Source organism: Montipora capricornis, chromosome 12 (assembly GCF_036669925.1).
Source record: "Montipora capricornis isolate CH-2021 chromosome 12, ASM3666992v2, whole genome shotgun sequence".
Taxonomy (NCBI): domain Eukaryota; kingdom Metazoa; phylum Cnidaria; class Anthozoa; order Scleractinia; family Acroporidae; genus Montipora; species Montipora capricornis.
Window position 1 is genome coordinate 23,182,490 of NC_090894.1, and position 15,000 is coordinate 23,197,489.

The 15,000-nt window shown below is 37.7% G+C and overlaps 2 protein-coding genes across 3 annotated transcripts in view; one reads left to right on the forward strand and one right to left on the reverse strand.

Moving 5' to 3' along the window:
- LOC138026231 (GTP cyclohydrolase 1 feedback regulatory protein-like) overlaps nucleotides 1-492 on the reverse strand; it is a 13,713-nt gene extending 13,221 nt beyond the window's left edge. For both annotated transcript variants that reach the window (XM_068873472.1, XM_068873471.1), the window contains exons 1-2: nucleotides 372-492; nucleotides 1-75 (exon numbers count right to left, since the gene is read on the reverse strand). The exon at nucleotides 1-75 is cut by the window's left edge and continues 20 nt beyond it. In XM_068873472.1, the coding sequence (XP_068729573.1) occupies nucleotides 1-75; nucleotides 372-407 (111 nt within the window). In that variant the 5' untranslated portion in view covers nucleotides 408-492. The remainder of the gene's footprint in view (nucleotides 76-371) is intronic.
- A 21-nt stretch (nucleotides 493-513) lies between these two features.
- LOC138026228 (regulator of microtubule dynamics protein 1-like) lies at nucleotides 514-10,642 on the forward strand. The gene is made up of 10 exons (XM_068873467.1): nucleotides 514-881; nucleotides 2,997-3,114; nucleotides 4,484-4,595; nucleotides 4,984-5,044; nucleotides 5,585-5,660; nucleotides 6,288-6,365; nucleotides 6,911-7,009; nucleotides 8,050-8,103; nucleotides 8,811-8,891; nucleotides 9,949-10,642. Exons 1-10 carry the CDS (start codon nucleotides 514-516, stop codon nucleotides 9,994-9,996), a joined length of 1,095 nt encoding a protein of 364 aa, XP_068729568.1. The 3' UTR covers nucleotides 9,997-10,642.
- Nucleotides 10,643-15,000: the final 4,358 nt, after the last annotated feature.

The window sequence follows — 15,000 nt, forward strand, 5'->3', positions numbered from 1 at the left end:
AACCAATTCTGCACCCAAATATTTCATCAGGTCTGGGTCTGCCCATTCATCGCCACAAATGGTAGGTCCAATGGCCTAAAGGCATTGGTATTGTTATAATTAAACAAAATCGACATCGATTGATTGATAAATCAAAGATGTAGCGCTTCATATGATGTCATGCAATAAATTAAGGAAAGTAATTTATACGCTCGTCAACCAATCACAGAGGAAATTGTGATCCAGATGAGGATCGGAGCAAAATCTACTCGGCGTTCTGGACAACGCGCGATGCGGGGCGAAAGTTTTAAGCTTTATGGAAGTATTGAGTTATCATTACTTCGTACGTGGTCAAAGTTGGCCGTCGTAAAGTTTATCGAAGACGTCCTTACCAATCTTATTTGCGTGCTTATTATTATGTAAGGCATAGTGATCTATCACTTGTTATCAAGTTTTCTGCACTTTCTGCAAACTCTCGTCTTGCTGGGCATCCGAAAGGAACAATCTTGTGTCAACGTACATGACGTACCTAATATGTTCCTGGTGACAAAGATGGCGCCTTTGCTAGCACTATTCGACTTCTCTTTTCCTTTTAGTTTGGGGCAAAATATCCTCTTTGGGGTTTCAGTTGGGATAGGAATCGGTATAGGTATAGGTGCGGGAATGGCTGCCTCTAGGAGAGCCTTTCCGTTCCAAGCGGAGGATCAGAGACTAGTGGTTCTCTTCACTGAACTGGTGACCGAAATAAGGGAACTTCGTTCCGCGGTGATGAAGCTCGAGGTTTGCTGCAGCAAAGATAATCCTGAAGTGTTTCTTCCGCTGAGGGATAAGGGAAGCGAAGGCGAGGAGACTGATGATTTAGAGGAATTTTATGAAATGTCGATGGAAGAACCTCTGCAAAGGTTTGCTTATTTCTATCACCGGAGCTCCTTTCAATTTCACATTTTCAGTTCGTTTTCGTCAGAGAATTGACCAGTTTCTTAATCAGTCAACTTTTGTTTATTCTCGGTGATAAATCTATTATGGTTTCATGTATTGATATTGGATAAGGGAAACTGAAGAATGAGGACTTTGAATAGGCCATTTCCGAGTTCATGTCTGCCTCCTCTTCAAAGCGAGTCAAAGTGCGAAGTTTTTCTTAAGAAAATTAGCTTTCATTTATATGTAAAGTAGAACTAATTACCATCACAAAAACGTCCCACTTAGACTTGCTTTGAAGAGGAGGCAGACATGAACTCGGGAATGGCCTATTGAAGACATCATACATGTATCCCTACCCCCATCCCCTTCTTGCCCCCTCACATAGTCCTCCCCCCTGCCAACCTTCCCCACTCTAGCAGGGTTGCAAGGTCATCTCCTTGGCCATTCACCAATTTTAACTTTAAGTCTATGGTAAATTAAGGTGTTTCCTTCAGGCCTATCTGAGTAATATTCATCTTGCTACCAGAAAGTCTTACCATTAGTGCTAATTACGAAGGAGTTGCAAGAGAGAGATGTGGTCCTCACACTCATCTAGACAATAATTATTTAAGTAATAATAATTATTACTTAAATAATTATTATAAGAGACAATATTATTGTCTCTTAATGGACACCTAAAACTTGCTGAACTTAAGGAACTTAAGCCTTCCCTCAATACTCAAGAGGACTCCATTCGAGCTAAGCTTTTTACTTGATTGCATCTCTAGGGTGAACAGCATAACTTCATGCTTTAATTTTATTTTATATTCGAGTTCATTTTTATTTTCATTGCTTGATAATGACTTAAGTAAAGTCAAAACGTTGCTTTTTAAACCTTTCTTAACCGTTTTTTAACCATGTTTAATATTTTATTGCAAATTGTTTTATGGTGATTTCAAACAAGTATGGTTAATTAATAAATAATAATAATAACAATAATAAATAATGGTAATAATAATAATAATAATAACAATGATAATAATGATAATAATAATAATAAGTTGATATGGTGTGTTTGGTCATGATAACTTGGTCATGATACTCAAGTGCTTATTTTAAAAATTAGCGGAGAAACCAGAGTACCTAGCAAAAAAACCCTCTTAGCAGAGTTAAGAACCAAGAATTCTGTCCAAACATGATGCCAAACTTGACAATCAAACCTGTAGCTGGCTTGTTCCAGGCTCTCAGATAGTGGATGCGAGGAAATAAGAATGGGATGGCGTGGTGGTAAGAGCACTTATGTACCTCCCACCAATGTGGCAAGGTTTTGAGTACCAGTATCAGCATCGTATGTGGGTTGCATTTGTTGGTTCACTACTCTACACCAAGAGGTTTTCTCCGGGTACTTCGGTTTTCCCCTCTGCTCAAAAACCAACATTTGACTTGATTTGTGTTAATTGTTGATTTCAGTTTACAGTGTCCCCAATAGACCATTTTACAGTTGTGGCTAAGTTACCAGGCCTAACAATGGAAGCGAGGCTGCCGGTGACCCTGTTTTGATACAAACCTTCATGCTTTTGTAATGTTAATATGGACTAATTAGCGTTACAACAACACAATTTACATGATAAAAGCAGTGAGGTCTGTATCAATGCAAGGTCACCGGCAGCCTTGCAGCCATCCATAGGCTTGGTCGCTGAGCAAACAACTGTAAAATGGCCTATTAGTGCTCCAATGCTAGAACAACTAGACACTTAAATAAAGTTCCTTTCCTTTTATTAAACCAGAAAAAATTACTGAAGTGTTGATCTTCAAGATTAGTGAAGAAAACCAGAGTACCTAGGAAAAAAATCCTCTCATTAGAGTAAAGAAGCTAAAAACTCAATCCAAATGCAATTCCAAGCTTGGAAATCAAACATGTCACACTTAGGTGCATGGCAAGTACCGTCAGCATTTAACTGACCTTGCTCTCATCAATGTTATTGATAATCTTATGAAATCAAGTGAAATCTCACATTCAGGGAGAATGTCGCATAGATTCAAGTTCAAATTCAAGATTTTTCATTTTGTCATATCAATTTTTTTTGTTTGTAAACCATTTCAATATTTGATTCCAGTGCTCCAGAAATTGTTAAACTTAAAGAAGTCATTGATGAAGTTGATGCCCTGCACTCAAGTAATAACACTGAAGACAAATACAAAATACATGGACTATTAGAGACTCGTCTCCAAAAGGTACTAAAGCGAAGGGACATGATCAATAAATAATTTGGTGAACACTGCAATCCTAGACAAAAGAGTTGAGGGTCCATTTCCATTAGTAGGGCTAACCCTTACATGGTTCATATTATGGGGTACAAAACTAGCACTTCACATCACACTCTAATCAGTTAAGTCTGTTAAAAGAGTTGAGACGTTTGTCATCTTTAGGCCAGTACTTAAAGGGGCTAGGTCACGCAATTTTAGGCAATTTCAGAACTGATCAAAACTGTTCAAAACTGTTCAAAACTATAGAAGAACTCTAACAAAACACAGGGAAGCCAAGAAGGGACATGGATGGACAAAACTGGAGATGATTGGAATGGATTGAATTTGGGTAAATTTGAAAAACGTCGACCCACCTTTTTTCAAAATTGTATCAGTCTATATCAAAATGTAATTTACACAGCTGGAAAATCATTCTCAGTTGTTATGTGGCCGTGATTTTGCAAATGCAAGACTCTTCCTCTGCCAATTTGACGTTTAGAGCTCATAATTAACAAAATTAAACAAAATTACCTAAAACAGCGTGACCTAGCCCCTTTAAATAGATGGCCAACACCCACCCTGCCTAATCCCCCTCTCCCTCCCCACCCTACCTAATGCAGTGTTCTTCAGGAAGAAGCAGAAATAAACCAGTTGTGTCTCAACATTGTTTTTAGGGGAGCATGATTAATAATGAGATTTACTCCTTAAAAAAGTCGTTTTTGGCCTCTGTCAAAATATTATTGTTTGTTAAGGATTATTATTATAAAGGTATAACATTTATTGTGGGCAAAATTGTTGAGACATTTTTAACTTGTTTAACTTGCCCGTCTTTATCTAAGTAAATTATCTTATTATTGTTGGCTCCCAATTGAAGGATAGCTAGGTTATTATTTTGTGCTTCTTCTCAAACAACATTGCCTTGGGTGTAGATTTTATTCAAAACGTCAAGAAGAAAAGTCTCAACTATACTTAACAACCTCATTCCCAGGGTATCCATTGGGAACGAGGTTGCTATCCTTAGCCCAGGGTGGTAGTGAAGTCTCCCAGTTTGAGGATGATTGATGATATTAAGTAAAGAGGTCAGAGAACGTAACAGATAAATTATGTCTTGAAATTGTTCGAGGACCACTTTGATGGGAGTTCAGTGCTCTTACCACTGTGCTATTATTCTTGCTCCAGTAGTGTTAAGTGTCAGAGACTAATATTATGCACAAAGGCACACGATAAATTGAACTGTAGAATGACACACAACTGTGAAGATCTTCAACCTCAAACGAAAAAAATAGTTGTGTTACTGTATGTTATCAAACATTAATATTATTTCATAATAACTTTTTAATTTATGAAATTTATGTAGGATCAACAGAGTTGTGAACTAACTTGGAGATACGCAAGGTCTTTTTTTGACATTGCCAGTTTAAAAGGGAAACATGGGGATTTTGAAGGCAAAAGGAGCTTCTTATATGAAGGTAAGAAAAAAGTCTCTGTTACGAGCTTAGAAAGGCCCATCAGGCCGGCGCTTATCTCCCGTTTCTATAGCATGAAGCGACTAGGAGTATATCTATTACCCCCTTGATGGGATGATAGTCCATCACAGGGTCACCCTCAGCATTTTTACCGGTACCCATTTATACACCTGGGTGGAGAGAGGCACTGTGAGAGTAAAGTGTCTTGCCCAAGAATGAACACAACACAATGTCCCCGGCCAAGACCCGAACCCGGACCACTTGATCCGGAGTCAAGCACTCTAACCATGAGTCTACTGAGCCCCCCCTTATATGAAGGTACTACATATTTATTTGGTTAATTTACGTCCTTCACCATATTTATATTTCAAAGTAAGTTAATATTTTATAGGTGTCAGCAAGGCAGAGAGAGCACTTCAATTAGACTGTAAATCTTCTTTGGCTCATAAATGGTATGACTTGTACGTACTAGTTAGTTCTATCAATATTTTGTTTTATAAATACACATTCATGAATAATATTATTGTGTTCACTAATTTTCTGTGATCAGTAAAATCGGTTCAAAATGTTTCTACTCATAGCCTCTTATACATGCATTCTTTTGGCAGATTACACAATGTACAGTTTTTGTGACTGGAAGTAGGGGTTGCTATGCTTGGGTTAATTAACAACTATTCACCATACATACGGTACATACATAGAGGTATTACATACTTAATTGACCACTCCCCATAGTGGCTTTTCAGGGCCACTGAAACACAATCATGACAGATTAGAGAACATTCGACAACAACTACTAAGATTCTTGACTGGCCGGAGGCAAGCTAGTTGGCTGAATGCGCGTTGCACGTTTCAACCCTTATGGGTTTCTGCTAAAACCTAATACATCTCAATGGGTCAATGGGTTAACCATTACTTTAGGTAATCATCTTTGAACAGTTGTTCTTTGGGAAACTCACATGGTTAACGCAAGTTTGAATTTGATTAAGCAGGTATGCAATAACTGTTGGTAGTACATCAGAATTTGAACCCCTACTGAATCAGATAACGCTTGGAGCTAAATACAAGGTAAAGCCACTTGCAATATTTCCTTATTATTAACATTTCTTGCTACTTCTCCTACTTTTTGCCTTCCTTCTAAATGTTTTTTTAGTCTGAAATGTCAATCCGTCTTGTCACCCCAACCCACTGGGAAGGAGTCTGTTTCTTTCTCATTTATTGTTTTCTTCAGTTTTCCTTCCATTCCTTTTTCCCTTCTTTGGTGATTTTGATGATTTTGATGATACTCTTACCAAAATGGACACAAAATGTCTCTGTCGTATTTTAGTCTTCACAAAGTCTCCATTTCTATAGTTTTTTCTCTTACCTTCTTGAGAACATTTTGCCTAACTTAATGGTCGTTTTCTTTAAATAAATAAATAAACAAATAAACAAATAAATAAATAAATAATAAATAACTAACTATGATAAACAAAACCAACTTTATTCATTCACTTCAATGAAAGGGTCCAAGGATACCAGAGTTTATCTCTATCAAGGGTATCTGCCCAACGCTGCATGTAATTGTTGGAGAGTCGATTTTGATGAGGGAGGGAAACCGGAGAACCTAAAATATATGAAGTCTCACTTCTAGGGTGACGGTCTCAAATGGGTTAAACATCGATTCAACTAAAAGTGTTGTAACATCTCTTTTAGGATCATATTGAGACAGCTATTGAACTGGATAATAATGATCCATCATTGTATCATCTCCTAGGAAGATGGTGTTTTGAGGTAGGTGTCTTAACTCTCTGTGTGATAAGAGCGAGCTGAAGATAATCATTACAAATGGCTTGCAGTAGGCCATTTTCGACATATCGAATATTCAGCTGGGTAGTGAGGCAGTGAAGACAAAAACAATAGAAACACGTTGGAATGAAAATATTTACGTATCATCCACTTTCTTTGTCTTTGTCCTCAGAACCTCTCTTTCAAGCTGAATTTTAATATTATAACAAAAAAGGCCTGTTGCATGAATAGCCATTTTTGTCCCCTTGCTTGACCTTGTGTCATAAGGTATGACAAACATTTCATTGCACAAATTTAGCTTGCCACACACAAAAAATGTTTCTCGGATATAAACCCACACTTCTCTTTCACTTTAAATGAAATATTACCTCTTGCTTTCCTTTCAGCTGTTCCACTTAGGGGTCACCACAGTGAATCATCTGCCCCCATCTAAACCTATCCTCTGCATCAACATTTCTTGAAGGGTTAAGAGTCAATGTTCATGGCTCTTGTAACACCAAATAACTATTTCCCTGCGGTTCCTTTTTTAGATTGCTATGCTCTCCTGGTGGAAACGAAGAGCAGCAGCAACTTTAGTAGCTGAACCGCCGACCTCCTCTTTAGAAGAAGCTCTTAGGAATTTTTTAAAGGTAGACAAGTCTGGATTTTGTAAGGTTTCGCACTATTTTAGAGTTTTGGTTCTTAACGTTCTTATTTTATGAGTAGTTAGTTCAGGAAACGAAAGGAAAGGAACTTTATTTAAGTTTTTAGTCATTCTAGTGCTGGAGCACTAATTGGGGACACTGTAAATTAACAATTAACACAAAGCAAGTCAAATGTTGGTTTTTGAAGGGAGGGCAAACCGGAGTACCTGGAGAAAACCTCTCGATGCAGAGTAGAGAACCAACAAACTCAACCCACATATGACGCCGAGTCTGGGAATCAAACCCGGGCCACATTGGTGGGAGGCGAGTGCTGTCACAGCTGTACCATCCCTGCACCCCTGAAAGTTGGTTGAACATCAGGCTACCATGCAGGTGGTTGCTGGTGTGATCCCCTGTGCCCCTCCCCTGAATCAATCTGTGATAATTAAGAAAGTTGGAGAAGTTGACTAATATGTTTTTTTGTTTTTTTTTTGCGGCTATATTCTTTTTGCTCTCTAATCTTAATACAACCTTATGTTACCTTCATTAGCTTACAGATTTTGTAAATTATAGCCAATTTTCATGTAAACTGTGTTTCTAATTAGTTAGCATAACATAGTTACATGTAAACTTGCTCACCTTTAATTATTAGTTAATAGATATTCGTCAATAATCAGTCCTCTTGTAATCTGTATCGTTAACTATGATGAATTATTGTTCAATTATTGTGCATTTTTCGTGCCAACTTTCGGAAAAATCTTCAATACTCCATTCAAAATTGGGAGCTGCAAAGAGGAATTCGGCTGTTCATTTCAGTTTTGTGGATACTGGTCACGCGTGACGTCGATTGTAAAACAAATAAGCAGAAAGTGCTGTATTTGTGATTTCACCTGCAAATAGTAAGAGACTTTCAAGTCTTCATAGAGAAGAAGTGTAAAGCTCACGTGAAAAAACCCAGGCACACACTCGTTGCAAAGAGCATGGCACAGTTCTTGATGCTGTGCAGAGACAGACAGTAAAGCCTTAACCATCTTCTTTCTTAACAGGCTGAAGAAATAAAACCGGACTTTTGGCTCGCAAATTTATACTGGATAGGCAAGGTAGAACTTTGTAATAAATAGTTGGTCATCTATTAGTAGTAGGGAAAAGACTACATCAATGCCAAAGATTTACACTTATTCTAGAAAATCGCTCTCACATTCAGCATCTGTGTCTGAACATGTTCTCAATTCAAAGTCGCTAAAATTTCTTGTCAAAGTTTTTGCTGAAATTTTGGGATGGAGATGCTAAATTCTAGTGTAATTTCTGTTCCCTTGGCATTGAGTTAATCTTTTCCTTACTGCTCTTGTTTAACATCCCATTTCTCATCCCTTCTTTGTTGAAATCAGTGCTTACTAAATAGACGTTCTTATCAAAATCAATGCCTAGATTGCAAAAATCACGGCTTACGTAAGGGTGAGTGGGACTTTGTGCTATTTACAATGGTTCACCTTCAGCAGACCATTAATACCACACCTATCCTCTGTAGTTTTATTATTATTGGCCGTTCTGTAATTCCAATATAGGATTGGTATAAGGTTAACATTCCATCAGTATTGGAATTTAGGAGGGTATATATGTGACCAGTGTATTTTGTTTCTGTTGCATGGCTGTCGCCCTCATGAATTATTAATGAATTTCAGAATCAAACTAACTGTGGTGTGCCCTTTTTGTAAAAATACCTTATTTAGACTCAATTTCAGGGATAGGTTTTTCGAGATACCACAAAGCCGTTCAATCTAACTGGATTTGTGTTCTTTCTGGGCAGTGTTACTATGAAAAAGGCGATTACCAGAAAGCAGCAGAGTATTTGAGGAAAGCTTTATCACTTCCTGTTTCTTCGGAAGATGTGAGTACTCCTTTCAATTTCCTTGTTTTCTCAGGGGGACCCCTTTTACCAATTTATGCCAAATGCCGCTAAAATTCGGGGTCGATTACCGCTTAACCCTTTGACTGTAAGATGTGATTGGTATGTAAATTGTCCTCACAATTTCAATGAAATTTCAGTGCGACAGATATTGAGAATGAACATAAAATTATCAGGTTAACCCTTTCAGCCCCGATAGTGCCAAATGGCACTTATAGATTTTACTCTGTCTAACGCCAGACGATTTTACTCGTCAATGGGGAACCCCTCGGGGCTTAAAGGGTTAAGCTAACAGCGTGAAAAAACTATGTCCCCGTTTAACCCTTTCAGCCCCAATAGTGCCAAATGGCACTTATAGATTTTACTCTGTCTAACGCCAGACGATTTTACTCGTCAATGGGGAACCCCTCGGGGCTTAAAGGGTTAAGCTAACAGCGTGAAAAAACTATGTCCCCGTTTAACCCTTTCAGCCCCAATAGTGCCAAATGGCACTTATAGATTTTACTCTGTCTAACGCCAGACGATTTTACTCGTCAATGGGGAACCCCTCGGGGCTTAAAGGGTTAAGAGGTGTGATCTTGATGTAACACCAAATTCTCATGACTTAATGTAACCCCAAAGGAAAAAAGGTTATATGAAGTGCTAGAAGTCGTATTTTATTCATTTATTTTTTCTGTTATTATTACTTTTTTGTCATGTTAGAAAACATGTAATTTAATGCAATTATTGGTGCTTGGTAGTGCTGTAATTCATGTCACGTTCGTATTGCAATACTTATTGTATTGTTTATTGTAGTTTACAATGTTTTATGGTAATGTGTAACTGTGCGTATTAAAAAAATAAAATTATTTTCAAAAAAATTCTCATGACCACCCAACAAAGAAATCTATGGTACTAGTTAGGAGAATGAACGTTTCGATCTTGGTAATGACAGGTTTCATCATAATTTATCCAAATTCCCAAATTACCATTGTATTTCAGCAAATATGTTTGTAATTGACATTGTTAAATGCCTCTTTTCAATCTTTCTGGCATTTAGGACAGGGAATCGCACAATCTAGCCGAAGAGCTCATTGGCAGCTTATGATGTTCATACAGCAGTCTTTGATTGGTTGTCATCGCAAAACTGGCCCTGATGGATGATGGTGTTGATGATGTGACCAACCATATTTGGACATGGTCTTCAGAATGACGGTTTGCCTTAAAAAGTGTAGATAGTTAATAGCGGTGTTAAGTTACAGAAGTCAATGGTGGAAAATACTGTTTCTGCCTCTCAACCAGTCAGACTCTAAAATGAAACACCTCCACCCCTGTGAATACTTTAAAACCACTTGGATTTTTTCCGAGTATATCCGAGTCACCATTCAAAGAATATCACATCTTTTAAAATAATTGTTTATCAATATTGACGTACTTCTCGGAAATTTTTTTTAAAAAACGCGTGTATTTTAGGTTAATGATTTGTAAGTATCGAATCATCAAATGATATTTTTTCATTAGTGTTTTTGAAATACCAAATTATCTTTTTGTTTCAAAAACATATCCATTCGCAAGAGAAAGTTAAATATTTGCCTTGGTTTTAGAAGTGTCGACTGCTTTTAGCAAAAAAAGCAGGATATAAATTAGAGCTGATATAAGATGTCTTCAAAGAAGTCATCCCATAATTTGAATGTAAATTGATGTAAATATAACGTAAAAATTCTATTGTAAATAAATTTTAGTCGTTTTTGTAAGATCCTCTTGTGGGGTCCCCACATTTGACTTGAGTTGTGTTAATTGTTAATTTCAATTTACAGTGTCCCCAATTAGTGCTTCAGCGCTAGAACGACTAGACACTTAAATAAAGTTCGTTTCCTTTCCTTTTATGAGAAACCGACGAGGGGAGCAGCGCTGGCGCAGTGGTGAGAGCACTCGCCTTCCACCAATGTGGCCGAGGATCGATTCTCGGATTTTTACGTCATATGTGGGTAGAGTTTGTTGGTTCTCTACTCTGCTCCGAAAGGTTTTTTCCCGGGTACTCCGGTTTTCTGCTCTCCTCAAAAACCAACATTTGCAGGCGTAGCTTATTTGGCTACTGCGCGGCTTTCGGAGCAAGGGGTCCCCAGTTCGATCCTCGGTGACTTCAACGTCTCTTTCCACTTTCCTCTGACCCGTGTAGCTATAGCTTTAAATACCCGTAAAACAGAGCACTGACAGAGGGAGGGAGGGAGGGGCGTAAAAGGCGCACCGTCGGCTTCCATTGATACCAGTTTCATAACTGAAGGAACTACCGACGTTAAATAAATTGACTTTACTTTACTTTACGGCTGGGGAGGCCACGAACAAAATTTTATTTCCCCTATCCCCAAGGGATAGTTAACAATAATAATTATTGCTCAACGTTTAATAGAAAAATATCCACTTCTTTCAGTGAGTGATACCGATGCTAGTAATTGTTTTAGTATACATTACACTCAGGCTGAACAAGTAACAGACCAAAACTGAGAACTGACTTACCGAAAAGCAACCTCGTTTCCAGGGTCTCCATTGTCGTTGACAACGGAGAGCCTGGGAACGAGGTTGACCGAAAAGATTCAGACCAGCGGAACCCATTTTGTTGCTCCTTAGTTGCTGAGAGGTAATCACCTCCGAGTTGACCAATCAAAACACGTAGAATATTCATGTTCAAAGGTGATTGTTTCACTTCTGTAGAAAATAAATTTGCCAAAAAAGGCACATGGCAATGGATTAAGCTCCCAGGGAGTTGATCAGTTTTATAGCTTTCGAAATAGAAATCGTAAGGTCACGGGTTCGACTCCTGCAAGTGGCACTCGGATTTTTTCCGAGTGTCTCTGAACATCCGAAATAGTCAGCGGAAGGTCATAGGTTAGACTGCAAGTAGCATGCGGACTTTTCCGAGTATCTGCGAACATTCGCGGTCTCAGATTAGACTTCTGCTATAAGCTCTTACATTTTTCTCCAAGTATGCCTGTGTCATAACAGAAGAGTACATCTTTCGTAAAGCATACTTAAATTTTCTGAAGTACATTTTAAACTCTTCCTCCAAATAAAGAATGAAAAATTCCAAATTTGAACATTCTCACCCATCTCTGACGTCTTTTTTTCTCAAAATCACGAGTTAACTCCTTTTTTTTATTTCCAATTTACTCTATTTAAACCGGTAGCTCGTTGAATGTAATTTTATATTCGCAATTAAAAATAAAAATGCTCAATGTGTTGACTGAATATTTTAAATAAATAATGATTGTACAGCTGAAAACGGCAAACAAATTTTGCGAATAACATTTTGTTTAAAACATATTATTCGTCTACTTTTTGTCCTTATAAGTGTCAGTGCTTTTCATATTATCTTGACAGTTCCCCAGACCAGCTTTCACCTATCCGCCAATAGACAATTTCCGTATTTACCTCAGGATCGACGACGAATGTTCCACTCCCCGTCTCTAGGCAACCCAGGTGCTCCATGAGAATTGAGGAAAAATTTCGATGTTAACATCTCAATGAAGGAGAAACTTCGGTATTTCTAGTTTCTTTACTTCCTGTTCGTTTCCACTGTCTTGTAATTCTTCTTTCGGGTGTTTTGACAACTGCGGGATGTTTTCTGTAACCTTTGAGGTCTTAAGCTTACTTTCCGCCCTCCTGTTCCCTCTTTCTTTGTGGTTAAAACGTTTGTTTTCACTGTTGGCCATGGACTTTCGTTTCCATTCCGAACTTTTCTTCTTTTTGGGTTCCATGATCTTGTGAAGTAGCCTGCTTTTCCGGACTTCCAGTTCCCACAAGGATTTGCTTTGTCGAATTCTTTCTGTGCAAAGCTTTTTACAATACGCCATTCGTATCTCTTCAAGATTTCGATCGAGCAACAGACTAAACTCACACTGTCGTTCGTAAAACCCTCGAACCTGCTCGAGTTGTTTAACGGGGTTGCTGCTAATGATGGCAGGCAAAAAACTGTCCTCTTCAGAAATTGCATACATTTTCCTTCAATTATTCGTTTTCTTGTGTTGAAGGACTGATAATCTGCGTGATCCGGATGTATTCTAATCCCCCCTGTTTGAATTATAAAATTTACCCTTCTTAGTTTCAACGACTGCAGCTGTCATACCTTGCATCCATGTCTGACAGTTTTTCCTGTTATTTGCGCTTTGGATATTTTGGCAGTTAATGACATGAAGATTGACATTGTTTTGCGTCACGGAGTGCTTTCCGCATTATGGCACCTCGCTTAATATGAATATGTCAAAGAAATTTGTTGAAATTGTGTCCGTTAGGTAACCGAACCGGAGGACCAACACGGAGTGTCACAAGAACGAACTTCTGCGCAACGAAAAGTTCCCCTTTTCGATTTTCTGACAACTGTTTGAAAGCTGCATTTTGTTTTCCCAGCAATTCTTTCGGAGACACTGATCTGGAAAATTGTAATTTTAAAGGAAATAATTTATTAAACAATTCAAATTGGACTTGATTCAAGTGTTGCGGTGAATAGAGTCATTAGCTATATTTGTACGCTTGCCCTTAAGTTTGAAACACCGAATGTAAATTTTTTCGCGGTGTTTTAGTTTTGAAAAATAAGTTGTTTCCGCTCTCAAGGATCAATCGTCATTAATTATAATGATTTGAGAACTTTTAAATTAGCAAACTTAGAAGCCTGCCGATTGATTCTGAGAGCAATGCTGAAGCTTTCCAATTTGGCTTTAGCTGTTCACACGCCGTTGCTAAGGATTTCGTATACACCTTTAATTAGATATGCTTAGAGTGTGTACATTCAAGGTTACGGGGGCACATACTGAAATCTTTGCACAGAAATGGTCACTTTTCAATCGAATAATTTTGTCCAGGTCTGGAACAACTTGAGCCAAAACGATGTTACTCTAATTTTCTTTTTATAAGAACCTTTTTATAAGAACGTTAAGGCTGCGATTAATTATTTTTTTAGAGCCATACCCAGGCTGAGAGTCAGTTAAGAATGTCTTAATTTTGCTCAAGTTGTTGTTTGGTTTTTATTAGTAGTGTAAATTAAGGTAAAGGAAATGTAAAACTGTAGTCTAACAGGACAAATGATTCAAATAGACAGAAACGATTTTTAACATTGACAATGTAGTTTTGTTATTGCGTGATGCACTGAAGAACAACAACTCAGTTTGTTGTCGAACTGAAGGCCCGCCGGGCAGATGGCTTCTACATTTGCTTCAAAATCCGTTCGATTTTGTTGTGAACAGCGATGTTGAAACAGTTTTGAAACATCTTGAATCGAAGTTGAATCGATGTTAAAACCGAGTGGTCAACATCGTTCAACAAAATCGGACGGATGTTGAAATGTTGAGGCCGATTGCCGTGGCCTTAATTAAGTATACCACACAACTTAAAGAACATGTTAGGAACGTTTTCAGGCTCAAATCATAAGAAAATAACATTCAGCCTCGGCCTCAAAATTTAGACGTTGTAATAAAGGAAAAAAATGTATGTCCTTTGGCAATTTGTCTTCATCTTAAGTTTGTTGTTCGCTTTTTGCATGTTTGTAAAAAAAAAGTTGTAATTTTTCAACGCAGCTTTGAATGTTACTTTAAACTTTTAAAAGTCCTTAACAATATCGGGAGCTCTCAGGTTTATGTAGGTCAACAAATTTGTAATTTTTTTCTGGGCATTTTCTTCCTTATCTTCTTAGCCTTTCATTTGTTTTGTCTAGTGTTAGAAGCAGGGCTTTCATTTTTTCATTTACTTAACGCTGTCTAATAATTCTTTGAATTAACCGCTTAAGCATACAGTTGCCACCTGCAGTAATGGTGTTTGTTCATTCTTGTTAGGCTCTCACTTTGTCGGCATACTTTCAACGTTAGCAAGAGGTCTGGATAGTAGCAGGGATAACGATATTTTAAGAAACAACACAATACTTTTTAAATTTAAAAACATGTTTCGACAGAAACTTCTGCCATCTTCAGTTTAAATTACAAAGTACAGAGTTGAATATATAGTGTGAACCAAAATGCTAATTAGCTGTAAGGACACATGACAATGTAAAAGATTACAAAGACAGTTCTAAATTAACATGATAAAGTTGATGATTAAGTGTAGGTTTCTCTATCTACATTTGTAA

Excerpts from the sequence above, each read along its gene's own strand:
- LOC138026228 (XM_068873467.1), top strand. The coding sequence starts at position 514 with ATGTTCCTGGTGACAAAGATGGCGCCTTTGCTAGCACTATTCGACTTC. Across the intron at positions 4,596-4,983 it reads AAGGAGCTTCTTATATGAAG|GTGTCAGCAAGGCAGAGAGA; the intron begins GTAAGAAAAAAG and ends AATATTTTATAG. Across the intron at positions 7,010-8,049 it reads CTCTTAGGAATTTTTTAAAG|GCTGAAGAAATAAAACCGGA; the intron begins GTAGACAAGTCT and ends CTTTCTTAACAG.